The sequence below is a fragment of the Ambystoma mexicanum genome, chromosome 6q (genome assembly GCF_040938575.1).
Source record: "Ambystoma mexicanum isolate Mex_15411 chromosome 6q, UKY_AmexF1_1, whole genome shotgun sequence".
Lineage (NCBI taxonomy): Eukaryota > Metazoa > Chordata > Amphibia > Caudata > Ambystomatidae > Ambystoma > Ambystoma mexicanum.
Genome location: NC_090937.1, coordinates 237,357,350 through 237,376,645, shown reverse-complemented (window position 1 = coordinate 237,376,645; position 19,296 = coordinate 237,357,350). Strand labels below are relative to the sequence as shown.

General features: G+C 50.3%; 1 protein-coding gene across 2 annotated transcripts in view; it reads left to right on the top strand.

Annotated features, from left to right (window-relative positions):
• The window catches only part of BANK1 (B cell scaffold protein with ankyrin repeats 1), a 2,974,928-nt gene that overhangs the window by 2,266,170 nt on the left and 689,462 nt on the right, over positions 1-19,296 (top strand). For both annotated transcript variants that reach the window (XM_069630704.1, XM_069630703.1), the window contains exon 10: positions 11,909-12,013. In XM_069630704.1, coding sequence (XP_069486805.1) covers positions 11,909-12,013 — 105 coding nt within the window. The remainder of the gene's footprint in view (positions 1-11,908; positions 12,014-19,296) is intronic.

Genomic DNA, 19,296 nt, shown 5'->3' with positions numbered 1-19,296 from the left:
CTGACAGGACTGTAGCCTTGGGGGATAGCTTCTCTTTCTTCATTTGTAAGGGTACTAACACCCTTTCCCCCAGGACAGCCTCTTCACAGGATGCTGGCCTGGGGCAGAAACCAAGAGGCACACCAAGATGGTGATCAAAGGGGTAGGCTTCACAATCAAGGATGGCAGAAAAAGGAGACCACGATTTGTGGTAGTGTTTTGGAATAGGCCTCACACCAGAGGGCTGCATTTCTAAAGGCCTTTGATCCTATTGAGAAGGAAGTGGGCAGGGTTAGTGTGGCCAGAAAGGGACCTGTACAGTTTGGGGAGGGTTCTGCCATCCTGATGCTCTCTGCCCCTCTTTCTCTTTCCTGTCCCTTCCATGTGCTCCGGGAAACAAAGCACTTTGGGTGTGACATCATATGGGTAAAGTCCACACATTTTGAGAGCAGGGATTGGACCCCTAAAGCAGACTGGCTTTAGTCCAATCACCTGGGGACTTTTTTCTATAGAAGAAGGGGTCTCCCACCACTTCTTTGAATCATCTTGGGGATCATCTTGATGCTCCTTTGGATCATCACTTGAGACGATTTCATGGGACCCTGCTGGGAGAGCAGTCCTTTCTAATGTCCTCCAGTTGTGAGGTGAAGGCAGGGTTCCAAGGCAGAAACAATCTATATACTCTAATCATCCTGAGGAATCATTGAGGGTGAACACTGCTGCTGGACCACAAGGCTTCCTCTCTGCAAGCCAACATGTTGCCTAGGATCTCACTGTGCTACAGGCCACCTGAAGGTGTGTGCCTGCCTCCTCTGTGTTTGGGAGCATGAGAAATGGACTGACATTTGCCCCTGAAACCCTGAAGTGGAACTAGCATCACCTGGGAGCCAGATGAGCCAGGATCTCTGTTGTCGATGATGACCCGCTATGAGCTATGATTCGAGCATGCCTCAATATCGAGAGATCCAGTAGGACCTTTTGACGCTGCTCTTTGGTGCCCATTGCTCTCCGATACGCCAACCACTGTTCAACCCTGTTCGCCGGTACACTGCGCCTGCAAAAGCATGTTGTTGCTTCGGCTCGAACGACGAAGTACTGCTGCCTTGACTTCCTCGAGTCACTGTCTGAAATGCCAGCTTCTTCAACATCGCTCAACCCGATCTTGGTGTTCCCTGAACTGTGACCTCCGAGCCTTTACATCAAACCAACTCGCCTGTGCATCTTGGTACCAGCTCGACTGTCGTCGATCCTTGACCACCGAAACAGACTTGGTAACCCACGAATCCGCACAGTTTGAGTACACACTTTGAGACCGCAACTCCCCCTCTGTTCTACCCCGCTTCAATGTCAACTTGCCGCTGCATCATCACGACTGCCACATCTGTGACCTAAGCCGACACTGCAGTCAACGCCGAGAAGCCTTACTCGACAGTGTTGAACACCCAAAGCATTTGCACATAGTATTACTAACTGATATCTGCCCCCTAGTCCATTTTTGGGCCCGAGAGACTGGCTTGGCCATTTTAATCCCTTTTTGCAACTTCAAGAAATATTCTTTTGAACATTGTGGTCTTTAGAAGGCCGTTCTCCCCTTGTCTCATCACCACATTTATTCTACCTGCGCATATTCTGTGTTTCTTCTACAGGGGTCGGTTTTCACAGTGTTTTCTAGATAGTTAGTATTGTACATGGTGTGCCTGATGAAAGTCTATATTTTGATAGAACCTTGGGTCAACATTCCTTTATTTTGGATTGTATATTTTACTGTTTGGGTTGCTACTGAACCACATTCCCAACCCTCTTAAGAGTACAGCCTTTCCTCAGCCCACGTTACCACAAAAGGTGAAGGCGGTCTATCTCTAGACTGTGCCAGCTTTACCTTCATGATTGTGTTGGCTCTTGGTTTGTAGAAGTGTGATGGCTGAGTGTGCGTTTCAGCCTCTACTCATCCTTATACTCCTGCGGGGCAAAGGTCAATTGGTCAGTGTCCTACTCCATTCCTTGTCCTTTGATATGACCTTCTGTTTCTTTCTCCTAGCCCTCTGTAATGACCACACCCTCTCTGCCACTGCTTTCCTTTATGACCACCTTTTTCCAAATCCTCTCCCCCTTTTCTACAGCCACATCCACCTTCTCCATGCCAACACCTTGCCCATCATGTCTTAATTTCGGCCTTCATAGGCTGCATGGCTGCACTGTCCTTATCCACCAGTCCAGTTTCCAGTTGCCCCACTCTGTCCTCTCCTTCGTTCGTCATAGTCCCTTCCTTTGTTGACGCCCCTGCTTTCCATATTTTCCACACAGGTGTGATTTCTCACCTTTTGTAATTATTTGTTCCACGTCTTGTCCTCCTGCCATCACTTTTGCACCTTCTGACATGGTCCTCGCGTTGGTCACAGTCCTAAAGAGTCTAACCCTGTCCCCATCCACTTTTCCTTGCGTCACTGGCACTAGAGGCCAATGTTTTCTTTGGTTCCCTTTCGCTCAACGTCAGCCATTGTACTTTCCGTGAGACCCCCCACAGGCAGATGCCATGTCCTGTACCCCAGCTGAAGTCAACTTTCTGGCTGGCTGTTCTACTCTAACTCTCCAAAACACTTCAGTAAACACTGCCACTTTTAGCAATACAATAGCCCTGCTGACTTCCTCCATCGCTGAGGGCATTGCCCGCGCCACCGTTGCGCCCATGGTCCCGGAGGAAAAGAGGGTGAGGTCTGCAAGTTGCCTCACGCTTTTGACGATGACCTTTCCACCAATCAGGTCGGTCTGCGCCGACATCCTCACACCCTCCTTCCACCGCGTCGGTTCCCCAAAATCCTTGCAGATGGAAGTGCAGACCTTCTCCACTTGCAGTTCTCCCCTTGTGCAAAGAACACTCACTATGTGTCATGTGACAAAAATGAGCTTTAAAGTATTCACTGCACTGAAAAGCTCTATAACATTTCAAAATACAGGGCCTTGCAGTGTAGCGTTAATGGTTAACATACACGAATTCCCTTTTCTCAAAGGACGATTTCACACAATAACTGTTAGAGAGGAAGGAGGTTATCCGTGGATGACAATTCCAAAACTGCATTGGCAGAGCAGACAGGGTATCGAATCTGTAATCTGACGACGTCTCTCCAGGCTGCCCAAGCATGCCAATTACTTGTGTGGATGCACAGCCCTTGATTGAAGCAGATGGCGCTGGTAACGCAGAAGCTGCTTGGCTGCTCAGCCCTTATTTCAGACATGTTGCCCCGCAAATTGACAGTCACGAGACTGGACTATATTATTCCAACAAGTAATATAGGGCCCGATTTATGGAAATTCTTGCACGGTTCAGCCGACACAAACACTGATTCATGCAACTGTGCAAAGTGTATTTTTGCAGTGCAAAGTCAGTGCATATTTTTGCAGTACAAAATGTCTTTGCACCGTCTTTGGACGGCAAAAATATAGCACAGTTCCATGAATCAGGGTTTGTGTTGGCAGTGCAAAGTCACTTTTCAGCAGTGCAAAGTCACTATGAACCGTGCAAAAAATTCCATGGATCGGGCCCTTGGTCGCTTTTCGCCCCGGCTAACCCACGCAGGCACACGAGGCAGCGCGAGGAGCAGAGCTGTCCGGATTAGAAAGAATTTACACATGCTGGCAGGGGTCTTTGCAGGAGCTTTGATTATTGCTGCCCTGGAAAAATGTTGACTGCAGATAATGTAATCGAGACAATAAATCTATCCATTAATGTATTTCATCTCGGCCTCATCAGGCCGCCATTTCCTTCCAGTGCACACATTGCTGCCAACTGCAGGAACTGGGCTGATGGCGCAGCGAAAAAAAACGTGCTGAGTCATGGGTTTTGAGAAATTATGTTGAAGATAAAAAAAGAGGCCTAATAACGTTCGCCAGCACATTAATACATTTTTCATTTGGTTATGGAATATTTTCGAGTTGATTTTCTCCCCAAATTAAGTCTTCAGTTCAGGAAAAGATGAGCACACACATAAAGGAGGAAATCCACATCTTCATAACGTTGAAAACAAAAAATGTTGACTGCTATATGAGAAAATGAATCGGAAAAAAAACTCCTATAGTTATGAAGCGGAAGCCTTGCCCATCAAGAGTAGACGTATGCCAAAGCGAGGGGGATGGGTGTTGTCACTGTTGGAACAAGGAACACTTCAAGCTTCGCAGACGTTTCACAGGTTTTCATAGCTCTCAACCATTTGTGTTGCAAAGGCGGGTGAAATCACCCGATTTTGTTTTTGGCGGGTGAGACGCCCATTGTAATGAATGGGCGTCCAGGAGGCGTGGCGGGTGAGTCAGCCCTTTATAGGGCGGGTGACACCCGCCAAAAGCGTGTGAGTTGAGAGCTATGGGTTTTTATCAAGATTTCAATGGCCCTATATCTGTCCTTCTCTCTCGTTTAGAAAAAACGCACCTAACACAGGCGTCCCCAACCCCAGGTTAGTAGATATTGGTTATTGAGCCCTACTGTCTAGGTTCAGTATTATGCTTGAAGTGAAGACCTAAAGGCAAGGTAACCTCTCTGTCTTAACTCTCTCATGGACTTCTAAGGCTGTCCTTACACTATCCAAGGGTTAGCAATCAAGGGGTATTGGGTTGTGACTTACAGACACTCTGCCTGGTCTTCTTGTGTGCCATACCCTTAGGGTGCACTACAACAACCCTGACCTCCTGGCAGTAGTAACCCAACGTTTGGTATATGTCTGTACTACACAGGTTGCTAGTGTGGACGAGTAACCAGGCGTATCTCAAGAGGGGTCAATGTGAGCTGTGGAGGAGTTACACAGAGATGCACAGTGACAAATATTCAAGCAAACACTTCCACACAGGGTTTCTTGATAAAACAGTTATTGATTTATTTACATAGTCAGTTAATGTAAGCCTTCTTCAGAAGGGAGCACTGTAAAACACCACACAAATATACCTCAAAATTATACACTCTCTTAAGTTCAGAATCAGTAACTACCCATTTGGGATGGCATGCAGGGTGCTGTTGACATTAATGTATTACTGTTGGTATTCATAATTAGTTAAGAGCAAGTCAAAGGGAAAGATTATTAGAGAAAACAAGGTACCACAAATATTTCTTAAGCAGGTAAATGCTTTCAGATCCCCCAATAAGAACCATTCAGTTAAAAAAGGCTAAGCCAAAGTTAATAGGCAAGAGTCTATATGGGCTGAAGCACTTCTTCGAGGGTAAAAAAAAGTCTTTGCACAATGTCTTTGAAGGAAAATATGAATCAATGTAGGGCCACAAGCTGTTAGACTTGTGAGCAGTAGAAGATGCAAGTAACTCTACAGCAAGAGGTAAGTTCTCTTAGACTGTACAGTACCTTTGAAATGAAGAAAAGACACACCAGATGCCCCCTGTTCCTGTGCAGCTCTGCAGATCTCACTGTTGCTGAGCCTCAGTCGTGGAGACAAGAGGGAGGACGCTGGGGACTCCTGCACTGCACTGGGATGGTCAAAACTTGCAACCGGTAAATTTCACTTTCATTGGCTTTTCAGTGTTTCAGCTCTTCGCGTCTACCACAAAGAGCAACACTGCGGTTCCTGGCTGTCGAGATGAACTTTCCTTGCTTCTGGGGTCCCGCACTCTGTTGAGGGGTCTCAGGCGCGGTCAGTTCTGCTTCCTGGGAGTCCGGAGGATCTTCCTGGAGCTCTTGGCCAACTTAAAAGCAACGCACACAAACTGGTGTTCCTCTCCCTGGCTCTATGGTTTCCAGCAGCAACTCTGTGGAAATTCAACCAGCTCTGAGATGGATGTCCAGGTGGCTTACTTTGGAGTTGATTGGTCCTACCAACTCAAGGGGAGAAGTCATACTTGCAGGGGCTTCTCTGTCGATGCGAACTTGGCGTTTCGGCACTGCAGCAGGGCTTCAATGGTCCAGGAGTTGCAGCAGGCATCCTCTTCAAGTTCTTCTTCGGTTCCTTCATCCAGTGGTCGACTCTGCCTTCCAAGCCAAAAGACTTACCTTTTATACAGTTCTCTCCCTTTCACTCCAGCTTAGCTGTCACTCATCCAGCAGGGTGGCTGTCCCTGCCGGACAGTCAGCCAGCCAATCATCACAGAGTGCATTTGGGTCTCCTAGGAGACTAAGCACAGGGAGTTTCGGGTACCTCCCTCACTTCCTACCTACCCCAGACACCCTGGAGACAGAGGCGGGCTTCACTCGTGAATCCTGCCAAAGGCAAAATGAACAAAGGGGCCAAACCTGGTTTGGCACAGAGAGTAAATCTCAAGAAGAACCTTTCCACAAAGAAATGGTGAAAAAAGAAAACCGGGCCATTTTGGTAAAAATGACACCGTTGGGTGCTTTAGTGCAGCTGCAAACACAGCCGGCGGTAAATGCACACCATGGTAGTAAAAACAAAACCACTGCCACCAGCCATTCAGTGAGGAAAGGGTAACATAAAAAAAATGTTACATGAGAAGCTAGACAAAGGGGATACTAAGTAACCCCTCCAGCACCCTATTGCATGATCGTGTGTGCTGGATCTAGAAAGTTACAATTATAAGTAAAGTCAATTTTGCTTTACTGCTCTGGGAAACAGTAGTTTATCCCAGAGAAGGTATTTAAACCTTGGGGAAATCTAAGAGACTTTCCTGAGTCACTGCACTAAAGGTGCTGTGTGCCACAATGTAAAATATGATTCCTATGGAGTTTGTCAGACTCCACAACCAAAAGAAACAGAGTTCAGAAATCACATTAAAATACATGAGAGAGTGGGAAAAAGGGTCTCACTCTCTCCAGGTTAAAAAAATCAATTCCTCAAAAATCCAGCGAAGTTGCTGGGGGTCTATAAGGTAGAGGGAATTGGCACACTTCTGAGAATTTTCCCTAACACTCGTCACCCCCAGACTAAGGGACAGGAGGATTCAATCGACCCCTGGATGAATCTCCTTACTCCAGTCGGTCATACTTTCTGGAGAGACCATCAGCATTTTGGTGATTATACCCTGACCTGTGTTCTATGGTAAAATCAATCCCCTGTAGGCTGATTGGCCATCTTAACAATTTAGGATTCTCCCCTTTCATCTGCATTAACCATCTCAAGGGTTGGTGGTCTGTTTGAATTACAAAAGTAGACCCATAAAAGTATGGTCTAAACTTCTTCAAAGACCACACAATGGCTAACCACTCACATTCTATGGTTGTCCACCTTGTTTCAGGGTCCTTTAGTTTCCTACTGATGAAGCAGATTGGGTGTTCCCTGCCTTTCTCATCCAGTTGACTCGGAACTGCACCTCTACCTGTATTGGAAGCATCCGTTTGAACAATAAAGTATTGGTTGTAGTCAGGAGCTCTTAAGAATGGAGCTTGACAAAGGGCTTTCTTAAGTCCTTCAAATGCCTTGGTGCATTCCTCATTCCACCTGACCTTCTTGGGGAATTTGGTTGAGGAGATCACATTCAAGGAAGAAGCTATGGTCCCATAGTTCTCTATGCAGTTTCTATAGTAAACTGGGGGACCTAAAAAGGCTCTCACTTGGGTTTGAGTAGTATGGGTGGCTTACTCTTGTACAGCTTGTACCTTGCTAGGCAATGGCCTTATTTCACCTCCTCATGTCCAAGGTAGACCACCTTACTCCGACCAATTTGACATTTACTTGGCTTTATGGTCAGATTGGCCTGCCCAAGAGCCTGCAACACATATACTAGGTGATCAATATGCTCCTTCCAAGTAGGGCTGAACACTGCAATGTCATCCAAGTATGCCATACAGAAGTCTTCCATCCCATTCAGAACATGATTGACCATCCTTTGGAATGTAGAAGGTGCATTCTTTAGTCCAAAAGGCATAACCTTAAACTAGTAGAGGCCTCCTGGGGTTGAAAATACAGTTTTCTCCTTGGCATGGTCTGTCAGATCTATTTGCCAATAGCCTGATGTTAGGTCAAATGTACTGAGGTACTTGGCTGAACCAAGTTTGTCCACCAGCTCATCTGTTCTAGGTAAAGGGTGGGAATCGGTTGTGGTGACTGCATTAAGAGCTCTATAGTCCACACAGAATCTCAACTCTTTGGATCCTGCCTTTGGTACTAGCACAACTGGACTAGCCCATGGACTGGTAGAGGGTTCTATTTAGGGCTGTACCGAACTTCGGCTTCGAGTCCCTATTCTGCCGAAGTTCGGCTGAAATACAGCTATCCGGCTTCGGCAGAATAGTTTCTGTTTAGGGACTCGAAGCCGAAGTCCACTTTCTATGATTAGCTGCCCTCTCCCTGTTTGGGAGATGACAGCCAATCATAGAATGTTTGACAGTGTTCAGGCTGCAGAAGCCAAACAAGCTGTTTGCCTATTGGCTTCTGCAGTCTGACCACAGAGGAACCAGCCTATCGGGTTGAAATAGGAAGCGAGGGAAGGGAACAGTTCTTCCCTTCCCTCGCTTCCTATGCCAACAGACGGATTCCAGCAGATGCCCGGACCCAGAGAAATCCCCAGGTAAGTGACCTCCCCCATACCCCCCTCATCACGGTGAGGCCGCGGGGGTGCCCTGCACCCCCGCGGTCTCACCGCAGTACCAGCAGGTATGCTGGTCGGGCCACCGGTGCAAAGCCGGTGGCCCGACGTTTATTTTGCATTGGGGGCCGCTCCTACATGAGCGGCCCCCCCAGACTCATGAGGCCGCCGGGGCACTTTGCCGACCCCGGCGGCCTCCATTTCCAATGTGCCCCCCCCCGTCCTCCTCACCGCGCTGAGGCAGGGCACCCCCGCGGTCTCACCGCTGTACCAGCAGGTATGCTGGTCGGGCCACCGGTGCAAAGCCGGTGGCCCGACGTTTATTTTGCATTGGGGGCCGCTCCTACATGAGCGGCCCCCCCAGACTCATGAGGCCGCCGGGGCACTTTGCCGACCCCGGCGGCCTCCATTTCCAATGTGCCCCCCCCGTCCTCCTCACCGCGCTGAGGCCGCGGGGGTGCCCTGCACCCCCGCGGTCTCACCGCTGTACCAGCAGGTATGCTGGTCGGGCCACCGGTGCAAAGCCGGTGGCCCGACGTTTATTTTTGCATTGGGGGCCGCTCCTACATGAGCGGCCCCCCCAGACTCATGAGGCCGCCGGGGCACTTTGCCGACCCCGGCGGCCTCCATTTCCAATGTGCCCCCCCCGTCCTCCTCACCGCGCTGAGGCCGCGGGGGTGCCCTGCACCCCCGCGGTCTCACCGCTGTACCAGCAGGTATGCTGGTCGGGCCACCGGTGCAAAGCCGGTGGCCCGACGTTTATTTTGCATTGGGGGCCGCTCCTACATGAGCGGCCCCCCCAGACTCATGAGGCCGCCGGGGCACTTTGCCGACCCCGGCGGCCTCCATTTCCAATGTGCCCCCCCCCGTCCTCCTCACCGCGCTGAGGCCGCGGGGGTGCCCTGCACCCCCGCGGTCTCACCGCTGTACCAGCAGGTATGCTGGTCGGGCCACCGGTGCAAAGCCGGTGGCCCGACGTTTATTTTGCATTGGGGGCCGCTCCTACATGAGCGCCCCCCCCCAGACTCATGAGGCCGCCGGGGCACTTTGCCGACCCTGGCGGCCTCCATTTCCAATGTGCCCCCCCCCCATCCTCCTCACCGCGCTGAGGCCGCGGGGGTGCCCTGCACCCCCGCGGTCTCACCGCTGTACCAGCAGGTATGCTGGTCGGGCCACCGGTGCAAAGCCGGTGGCCCGACGTTTATTTTGCATTGGGGGCCGCTCCTACATGAGCGGCCCCCCCAGACTCATGAGGCCGCCGGGGCACTTTGCCGACCCCGGCGGCCTCCATTTCCAATGTGCCCCCCCCCGTCCTCCTCACCGCGCTGAGGCCGCGGGGGTGCCCTGCACCCCCGCGGTCTCACCGCTGTACCAGCAGGTATGCTGGTCGGGCCACCGGTGCAAAGCCGGTGGCCCGACGTTTATTTTTGCATTGGGGGCCGCTCCTACATGAGCGGCCCCCCCAGACTCATGAGGCCGCCGGGGCACTTTGCCGACCCCGGCGGCCTCCATTTCCAATGTGCCCCCCCTCACCCCTTGAGCACGGTGAGGCCGCGGGGCCACAGGGAACCCCCGCGGCCTCACCGCAATAATGTTGTGTTTGTCGGGCCACCGGTGCAAAGCCGGTGGCCCGACGTTTATTTTGCATTGGGGGCCGCTCCTACATGAGCGGCCCCCCCCAGACTCATGAGGCCGCCGGGGCACTTTGCCGACCCCGGCGGCCTCCATTTCCAATGTGCCCCCCCTCACCCCTTGAGCACGGTGAGGCCGCGGGGCCACAGGGAACCCCCGCGGCCTCACCGCAATAATTTTGTGTTTGTCGGGCCACCGGTGCAAAGCCGGTGGCCCGACGTTTATTTTGCATTGGGGGCCGCTCCTACATGAGCGGCCCCCCCAGACTCATGAGGCCGCCGGGGCACTTTGCCGACCCCGGCGGCCTCCATTTCCAATGTGCCCCCCCTCACCCCTTGAGCACGGTGAGGCCGCGGGGCCACAGGGAACCCCCGCGGCCTCACCGCAATAATGTTGTGTTTGTCGGGCCACCGGTGCAAAGCCGGTGGCCCGACGTTTATTTTGCATTGGGGGCCGCTCCTACATGAGCGGCCCCCCCCAGACTCATGAGGCCGCCGGGGCACTTTGCCGACCCCGGCGGCCTCCATTTCCAATGTGCCCCCCCCGTCCTCCTCACCGCGCTGAGGCCGCGGGGGTGCCCTGCACCCCCGCGGTCTCACCGCTGTACCAGCAGGTATGCTGGTCGGGCCACCGGTGCAAAGCCGGTGGCCCGACGTTTATTTTGCATTGGGGGCCGCTCCTACATGAGCGGCCCCCCCAGACTCATGAGGCCGCCGGGGCACTTTGCCGACCCCGGCGGCCTCCATTTCCAATGTGCCCCCCCCCGTCCTCCTCACCGCGCTGAGGCCGCGGGGGTGCCCTGCACCCCCGCGGTCTCACCGCTGTACCAGCAGGTATGCTGGTCGGGCCACCGGTGCAAAGCCGGTGGCCCGACGTTTATTTTGCATTGGGGGCCGCTCCTACATGAGCGCCCCCCCCCAGACTCATGAGGCCGCCGGGGCACTTTGCCGACCCCGGCGGCCTCCATTTCTAATGTGTCCCCCATGCTCCCTCACCACGGTGAGGCCGCGGGGGTGCCCTGCACCCCCACAGTTGTCCAGCAATGTACTCCCATTGACCCCCACCCCTCAATTGTCCCATGATGATCTCCCATGTTCCCGCCCACCCCCACTGTTGTCCCGCAATGTTCTCCCATGTTCCCCCACCCCCACATTTGTCCCGCAATGCACTCCTATTTACCCCCACCCCTCAATTGTCCCATGATGATCTCCCATGTTCCCGCCCACCCCCACTGTTGTCCCGCAATGTTCTCCCATGTTCCCCCACCCCCACATTTGTCCCGCAATGCACTCCCATTGACCCCCACCCCTCAATTGTCCCATGATGATCTCCCATGTTCCCGCCCACCCCCACTGTTGTCCCGCAATGTTCTCCCATGTTCCCCCACCCCCACATTTGTCCCGCAATGCACTCCTATTTACCCCCACCCCTCAATTGTCCCATGATGATCTCCCATGTTCCCGCCCACCCCCACTGTTGTCCCGCAATGTTCTCCCATGTTCCCCCACCCCCTCCATTGTGCCATGATGTCCCTGCTGGAGCAGCCCCCAGGGTTGCTTTTAGCCTTGCCCTCCATAGAGTTCTGTGTCTGAAATATTTTATGAGTGGATCTCAGTCCCACTGGCTGTGATGGGACTTCTGCGTTCCAAAGAGTCTCATAGTTTGTTCCTTTTAGGCCATAGTTTCTTGATCTTATGATCCAGTTGTCCTGGGCCATGTATTTGTTCTTGTAGACTTGTGACAAAATGTGAAGAGTGGAATAATTGTGCATTTTCTTAATCCTGCAACACTTGTCTAGCAGTAACATCATCCTTTTCTTTACTTTAGTTATACCACAGCCCAGAAAAGACACAGCACGTACCAAGGAAGCTCACCCCTGAGACGGACTTACACCACCTTGATGCAGATGCCTGCTTAGTGCCCACAATCCTGGTGAGTACTATGGGGGTTTTACTATTCAGGGGAAGCTTGCGGTGGGAGGTTAACACTCATATGCCTGATTAAATGAAAGACTGCTATATTATGCTTGCTGCCGTCAATGGATGTACATAATGACACCAACTCCTGGCAATTTCAAGTGAGGTTTTTGTCGATCAATATTTTGGTTTTTTACATAGTTATTTTTGATAAAAGGTTTTTTAAAAAACTTTTTTAAAGGGAACCCTGATACCACTTCAGAGCCCAGAGCCATCATGCAGTACTGCCCCGCCAAAAAATTAAGTTTGACTTTTGCTTTACATTTCTTTATCACCAGTACGAGCTTCTGATTTACCTAAAGGCCCACAAGCAACAGCTAGGAGACGTGCCCAGCAGAAACCCTATCCCTCAGAGCTGCAGAACCCCCTTCGTTGTCGGCATGAGTAGCACCAAGGAGAAAACCAGCCCTGTGTGGGATTACTTTACCATAAAAATGGACGATAACTCCAAGGCAGTGTGTTCTGTGTGCCTTGCAGTTTTGTCTCGTGGATCTGCAAACTCGAGACAGTGCAGCACATCAGCACTGACCAACCATCTGCGGTCCAAACATCACAATGAATATGTCCAATATGAAAGGAAAAAAGAGGCATTTGCTGGGAGAATCAATAGCAATGTGTCTCCCGCAAAGTGCAAGAGGGCATTGTCACAGCTGTCCATTAAAGATTGTCTGGACAAAAAACAAGCATGGCCTCTGGACAGCCCTTCCGCACATGCAGTGCATCGCAGTATTGGCGAAATGATAGCGCTAGACTTGCAACCATTTTCTGTTGTTGAGGATGTCGGTTTTGTGCGTTTACTCCATAAATTGGAGCCTAGGTACAAGGTTCCATCACGTAAATATTTTTCAACGCGCATCATCCCCGACCTGTATGAGAAAGTGAGCCAGTTTATTGCTTCAGAGGTTCAGAGGGCTGAGAAAATTGCATTTACTGTGGACATTTGGACATCTGATAACACTGTGAAATCTTTTATGAGCCTAACAGGGCATTGGCTGGCCAGCAACATGAAAAGGCATGGAGTTTTGTTGCAGTGCGAGGCTTTTGGTGGAAGCCATACTGGTGCCAAAATAGGATTAGCATTTCAAGAAATGCTAGAAAGGTGGCAAATTAGCCATTCCAAAGTGCACGTCATTCTTCGGGATAATGCCGCTAACATGTGCAAGGCCTTCAGAGAAGCAGACCTAGCTAGTGTGGGGTGTTTTGCTCACACCCTACAGCTTTGCATCCATGATGGCCTTTTTGTGCAAAGATCTGTGTCAGACATGATGGCACATGCAAGGAAACTTGTAGGCCACTTCAAACATTCTAGTTCGGCCACGTCACGCCTGCACGCACTGCAAAAAGATCTAGGGCTGCCTGAATTGCAATTGATTCAAGATGTATCTACACGGTGGAACTCGTCCTTTTTGATGCTGGGGCGACTGGTGGGGCAGAGGCGGCCAGTAAGTTTGTACTGTGCGGAGGACGATAAAGTGTCAAATCTTTCTGCCTGCCAGTGGCTTTTGGCAGAAAATGTTTTATCTTTGTTGGCACCCTTTGCAGAGCTCACAAAGGAGATTTGCTCTCATGCATCAAGCATCTCCTTGGTTGTTCCTGCTGTGAAAGCTTTAAGGGCCTACCTGAGCTCTGGCGAGGTTAGGGACACTGGTGTGAAGCTAGTGAAAGCAGAGTTATTAAAGGCTGTAGAGGCAAGATTCAAAGACATTGAGGCTATATCCATCTACTGTGTGGCAACAGGCATCGATCCGCGGTTCAAATTAACATTTTTCAGCAATGATGTTGTAGCCAACAATGTTAAATGTTCTATGCACTCTACTGCCTTAGCCCTCTGCGAGCAGTCCTCCCCTCCTGAGGGGCAACCTGCAGACCCTGACCCACAAGAGGATGAGCCACCACCCAAGAAGAGCGTTCCACCATGTGGCATATGGGCATTCTGGGACAGTGTTGTTGAGCAGTCCACGGCTGGTGTGAGTCAGTCCATAAGTTCCCTGGACACTGAGCTCACTGTCTTTTTGAGAGAGCCGCTGCTCCCTAAAACTGCAAACCCGCTGGAGTGGTGGGACATGAACAGTGTTCGGTTTCCAGGGTTGGCAAAAGTTGCGCGTGTGTACTTGGCACCTCCTCCTACCAGTGTGGACAGCGAGAGAGTGTTCAGTTCAGCTGGAGATATTTATTCCGAACACAGAAGCAGCCTCTTAGCTGAAAATGTTGAAAGGCTTGTTTTCCTAAAATACAACCTTCCCCTTACAGGTTACTCTTACTAAAAGTGGGCTTTTCCCGTAACTTTTGTATTTTTTCTTTGTCTTTTCTCATAAGCTTACAGAGATGTGTCCAATTAATAAATATGTACCCATGCAATAGAATGCCTCCTTAGTTTATTCATTGAAATGCTGATTTTGTATGCCCTAGAATATGTTTGCCTAAAAAAAAAAACTATTCGGCTCACTATTCGGCTCCGGCCGAATAGTTGACAAACTATTCGGTATCCGGCCGAATACTAAATATGCTATTCGGTACAGCCCTAGTTCTATTACCCCAATATCAAGCATCTTCTTGACCTCTTCCTTTATGTGGGTTCGTATATGGTCTGACATCCTGTAACATCTGCTTTTAACAGGTAAACAGTCACCAGTGAGAATCTCATGCTGGCCCCAAGGGGTCATGCCTGGTGTCAGTGAAAACAGGGAGGCATACTAATTTAACAAACATTTGCACTCCTCCTGCTGTTCCAGTGTCCGATCAGAAGAGAGATTGACTCCTTCCCATCTAAAGGTTGTCCCCTGAGGAGATCAGGAAGAGGTTCACTTTCTTCCTCCTCTTGAGCTGATGCTAAGAGCAAAGCTCCCAGTTCTGGTCTAGAGACATAAGCCTTTAGGCGGTTGGTGTGAAAGACCCTGAGGGCCTCCTTAGGATTGCCTAAGTTCACCAAATAATTGTCCTCTCCAAGTTTCCCACAACCTTGAAGGGTCCTATCCATTTGCCCTGCAAGGCCCTCTGCCTTGTAGGCACCATAACAAGAACAAGCTTGTCTTGAGTAAACTCAACCATGTTGGCCTTCTGGTCATGCCAATGCTTCACCAGAGCCTGACCTGCATTCTAGTTATCAGAAGCTTCTGTCATCATGCATGTCATGCTCCTTTGGAGACCTAACACATAGTCAGTGAGTCTCACTAGCTTGTGGGAAGGAGCACTCTCAAACCCCTCCTTCATTAAGGACAATGGACCTCTAACCAGATGACCATAGAGAGGTTCAAAGGAGCTGAAGCCCACCCTTTCTTGAGGGACTTCTCTATAAGCAAAGAGAAGGCATGGCAGTAGAAGGTCCCACTTTCGTCTAAGGGGTTCTTCTAAAGCATCTATCATGTTCTTCATAGTTCCGTTAAACCTCTCTACCGATCCATTGGTTTGGGGATGGTAGGCTGTTGAGAACTTGCAGGTTACTCCACAGTTTTTCCACATGGCTTGCATGTAGTGGGACATAAAATTGGCCCCCCTGTCAGAGATCACCCCCTAAGGGAAACTCTACTCTGGTAAAAATACCAAGTAGGGCCTTAGCCACGGCCTGAGCTGTGACAGTCCTCATAGGTATTGCTTCAGGATACCTGGTAGCATGGTCCACCACAGCCAATATAAATCGGTCGCCTGAAGATGTTCGAGGGTCTAAGGGACCAAAATTGTCGATTCCCACCCTCTCAAAAGGGACTCCACCACTGGGAGAGGCACTAAAGGTGCCACATTCTTGGCTCCACTCTTGCCAGATGTCTGACAAGTGTGGCAGCGCCTACAAAATGTATCTACATCAGACCCGATCTTGGGCCCGTACAAATAAAGAGAAATCATTTCTTTGGTCTTCTTAAAGCTTAAGTGCCCAGCTAAAGGGATCTCATGGGCTAACTGTAGGAACTGAGGTCTTACTTCTTGTGGCACTACAAGTCTTCTGTAGTCCCCTGGAGTAGATTCAATAGGTTCACTGTAGAGGAGGCCATCCTCCCAGTATGACGGGTGCTTCCCTGGCTCGTGCCCTTCCAGCTGGGAAGCTGCCTGTTGGTGAAGACCTTCAAGAGTAGGACACTCTCTTTGACTTCTGCTGAAGTCTGCCCTATAGCGGCCACCTTCTGCAAGTAAAGTCTGCATCTCAGGATGGTCTTTAGGATCTAGATATCCAACAGGAGGAAGGTCTTCTTCCAGCTCTGTATCATCAGTAGCTGACTCACCATCCTCTGATGGTTTCTCACACTCAGCCTCAGCTGGTGGAGGAGTCACAGGTGTGATTTGGGACTGTCCTCTCGGGGACGTCCTGGTTGTATGCACAGGAGTGCTACTCTTCTTATTGCCTGAGACCTTGGGTTTCCCCTTTGTCTCTTTCTTCCTGGAAGTAGAAGTTTGTCCTTACTGTGGACTGGGTGTTATAGGTTCTTCTGTAACAACACACTGAGAGTCATCCAAGGTGAGCGCTCTGGCCTTCTTAGTTTGGTCCTGCATCCTTTTGCTGGGAGGCCTGGGGGTGCTTGACACAACTCCAAGAGTCTTTAAGACATTCCCCAACAGGACTCTCCCAGGCACCTCACTCTGAACGCTGACTGACAGGTATACTTACAGTCATATTGTTGCACTGGATGAGAGCTGGTAATATTGGAACCATCTGGAGAGGGCCTCCGGCAAGCTTAGTGGGGCCTTTTGGTGCCTTAGCAACATCCTCAGGTCTGAAAAAGGTTTCACCCACCACTGTGATGCTGGCCACAGTATCTCTAATGGCAGGGGTCTCCTGACCATTTACAAGTACAATGTCCTTGTGGTATTCTTTTGTGTTATCTGGGATAGTTATACACATCTAGATTATGTTGTTCCCACAGACCCAGGGACACTAAAGAAACACTGGCTGAGATCCCAATGGTGTCTTCAGCCAATAGATGAAAGTTCCCACTTGCCATATGTACTTTTCCCTCGGGGATGAAGGATAAGGAGGCAGTGTGGACCCCTGAAGGATTACCTTTGCATCTGGGATCCCCTTTCACATGATCAGTAGATCCACAAGCATAACATTTACCAAATGTTTTCTGGAATGGGGGTTTCTACTGACCTCCCTCTGGTTTGGCACCAGAGGGTTTCACTATACTGACCTGGTTTCCCGTGGGGTTTACCCTTCTTATGTTTGTGGCCGGCTCTCTTTTGGATGGGAGGTTTTAGAATTCTCTTTGTCATCTTTCTTGTGCTGTTTCCCCCTCATCCTTTTTATGAGTGGCCCCATAATTTGAAGCCCTGTTGGCAACCCATAAATCAGCAGCCTTTGCCAGCTTCCAGCCAAGTGCTGTCTCAGCTCAGGAGAGCAGACATAAAAAATAGATTACAACAAAAATAGACTTCTCATACCTTCAAAAGTAGTTACTCTGTAACCCTTAACCCAACCATCGAAGTTCTACAAGCATTCACACACCCAAGTAGCCCAAGAGGTACCATCAGTCTTTTTGAGGGTCCTCCACCTCTTAAGGTACTGGGAAGGGGTTTTCCCAAATCTAGCTATCAAAGCTAGCTTTACACTTTCATACTCCTTTCTTTCCAGTTCCCCCCACCTCTATTACAGCATCAGTTGCAAACTGGGGGAGCCTAGACAGAAGCCAATCAGCTGATTCCCCGTGTAACCCTGGTTCCCATAGTTATACTCAAAAGCACCCAACCAATCCAAAATATCAAGTTTTGCATCATACATACTCACTGCTTCTTTAGGCATGTAAGGTCTCTTTGGGCTGGAAGACCTAGAAGACTTTGGGATAGAAACATTTTCAGCAAATTTTTTCATCTGAAGAGCTTGCTTCATTTCCAATTCCCTTAACGTGATGTCTTGATGTTTGGCTTCAGCTTGGATTTGTAAACTTTTGAACTCTAACTCAAGTCTCAGCCTCTTAAGAGACACAAAGGGCCTCATCACGAGTCTGGCGGTAACCCTTAAATGCGGCGGTAGCGCTATTAACGAATGAATAAATGAAGAATGAATTTTGAATGAAACTAAAACAATGATATGATAGGTTATTTATAACATGCTTAATAACCAGAGGTTTCTAAGCACGGGCCTGGGGATTGACTTCCAAAGCGAGCACGTTGCCGCTGAGCTATACTTGCAAGACCCGGAGCATATCAAATGTTTTTATTTGGGGGTCCGCCTCCGAGCCCCCCTTTTCCCTATATTTAAATCCCCACCCCAACACCTCCTGTTGGGGGCCTGCTCCGGATCACCGGGCAGGCCCCATACTCACGTCGGGAGCACCCGACGGGGTTCCGTTGTGCGGCGATCACGGCGCAGATGATGCAGTGGGGATCACTTGGCTAGGGGCCCCAAGCACACGACGGCCCCGGCTCTGGGGGCACCCATTCCGGGGTCGCCACCAGCAGCCATGCTCACATGGCCCGCACGCAGTGGAGGTCGGCGTTGCCCAGCAGGGGCGCTGGCCTCGTGGTGGGCCCGGACCCTGGGCCTACACCACGCAGTGTTGTGCCAGGCAGGCACACAAAGGACGACAACGGAGCCAGATTGGAGTGTGACTGACGAGCCGGAAACGGCTTGTTACCTTTATTATGTTGGTCACGTTGCTACTGCCACGTGACCCATGACAACATCCTGGGAGCTACCATGCTCCCAGGAGGGGCACTATGCAACACCTCCCCTCACATTTTAACCACTTACCCCACCCCTGCATATGTTTTTAAAAACAAATCGATATTTGTTTTGTTCAGTTTTAGTTAAAATTGCATTCGTTATTTTCAATTCGTTTATATCACTGCATACCTTCTGTGGCTGCTAGCAGGAGGTGTGAGTGGCCAACGGCGTGCATCCATAGGAAATGGGAGTGGACTGACTGAGTGCAGCAGTAGTAGGTAATGTAAGTGAGCAGCAGGTTGTGGTAGGTGGCTAAGTGCAGCAATATGCATTTTGCATGACTGGATGTGGCAGGGTCTACCAGCCAGAAATGTAAGGGATGAGCAAGGTGCAGCAGAAGGTCACGTGGATGTGCGCCTCGGGTGCACCAGCACGGATAATCAGTGGCCGCCATGATGCAACGGGAGTGACGGTTGACTAAGAAAGGGAATCAGTGGCCTTTTCCTGTTCCCTGAACATAAGGATGAACCTTGTGTTTTGTCCTATTATATTTATAGCTAACCTTCATGACTATTAAAAGAGCTCATATATATGTTTGCAATTGTGATTTTTAGTTTGCCAATGTCCAATAGGGCTGTGCTTCGGTT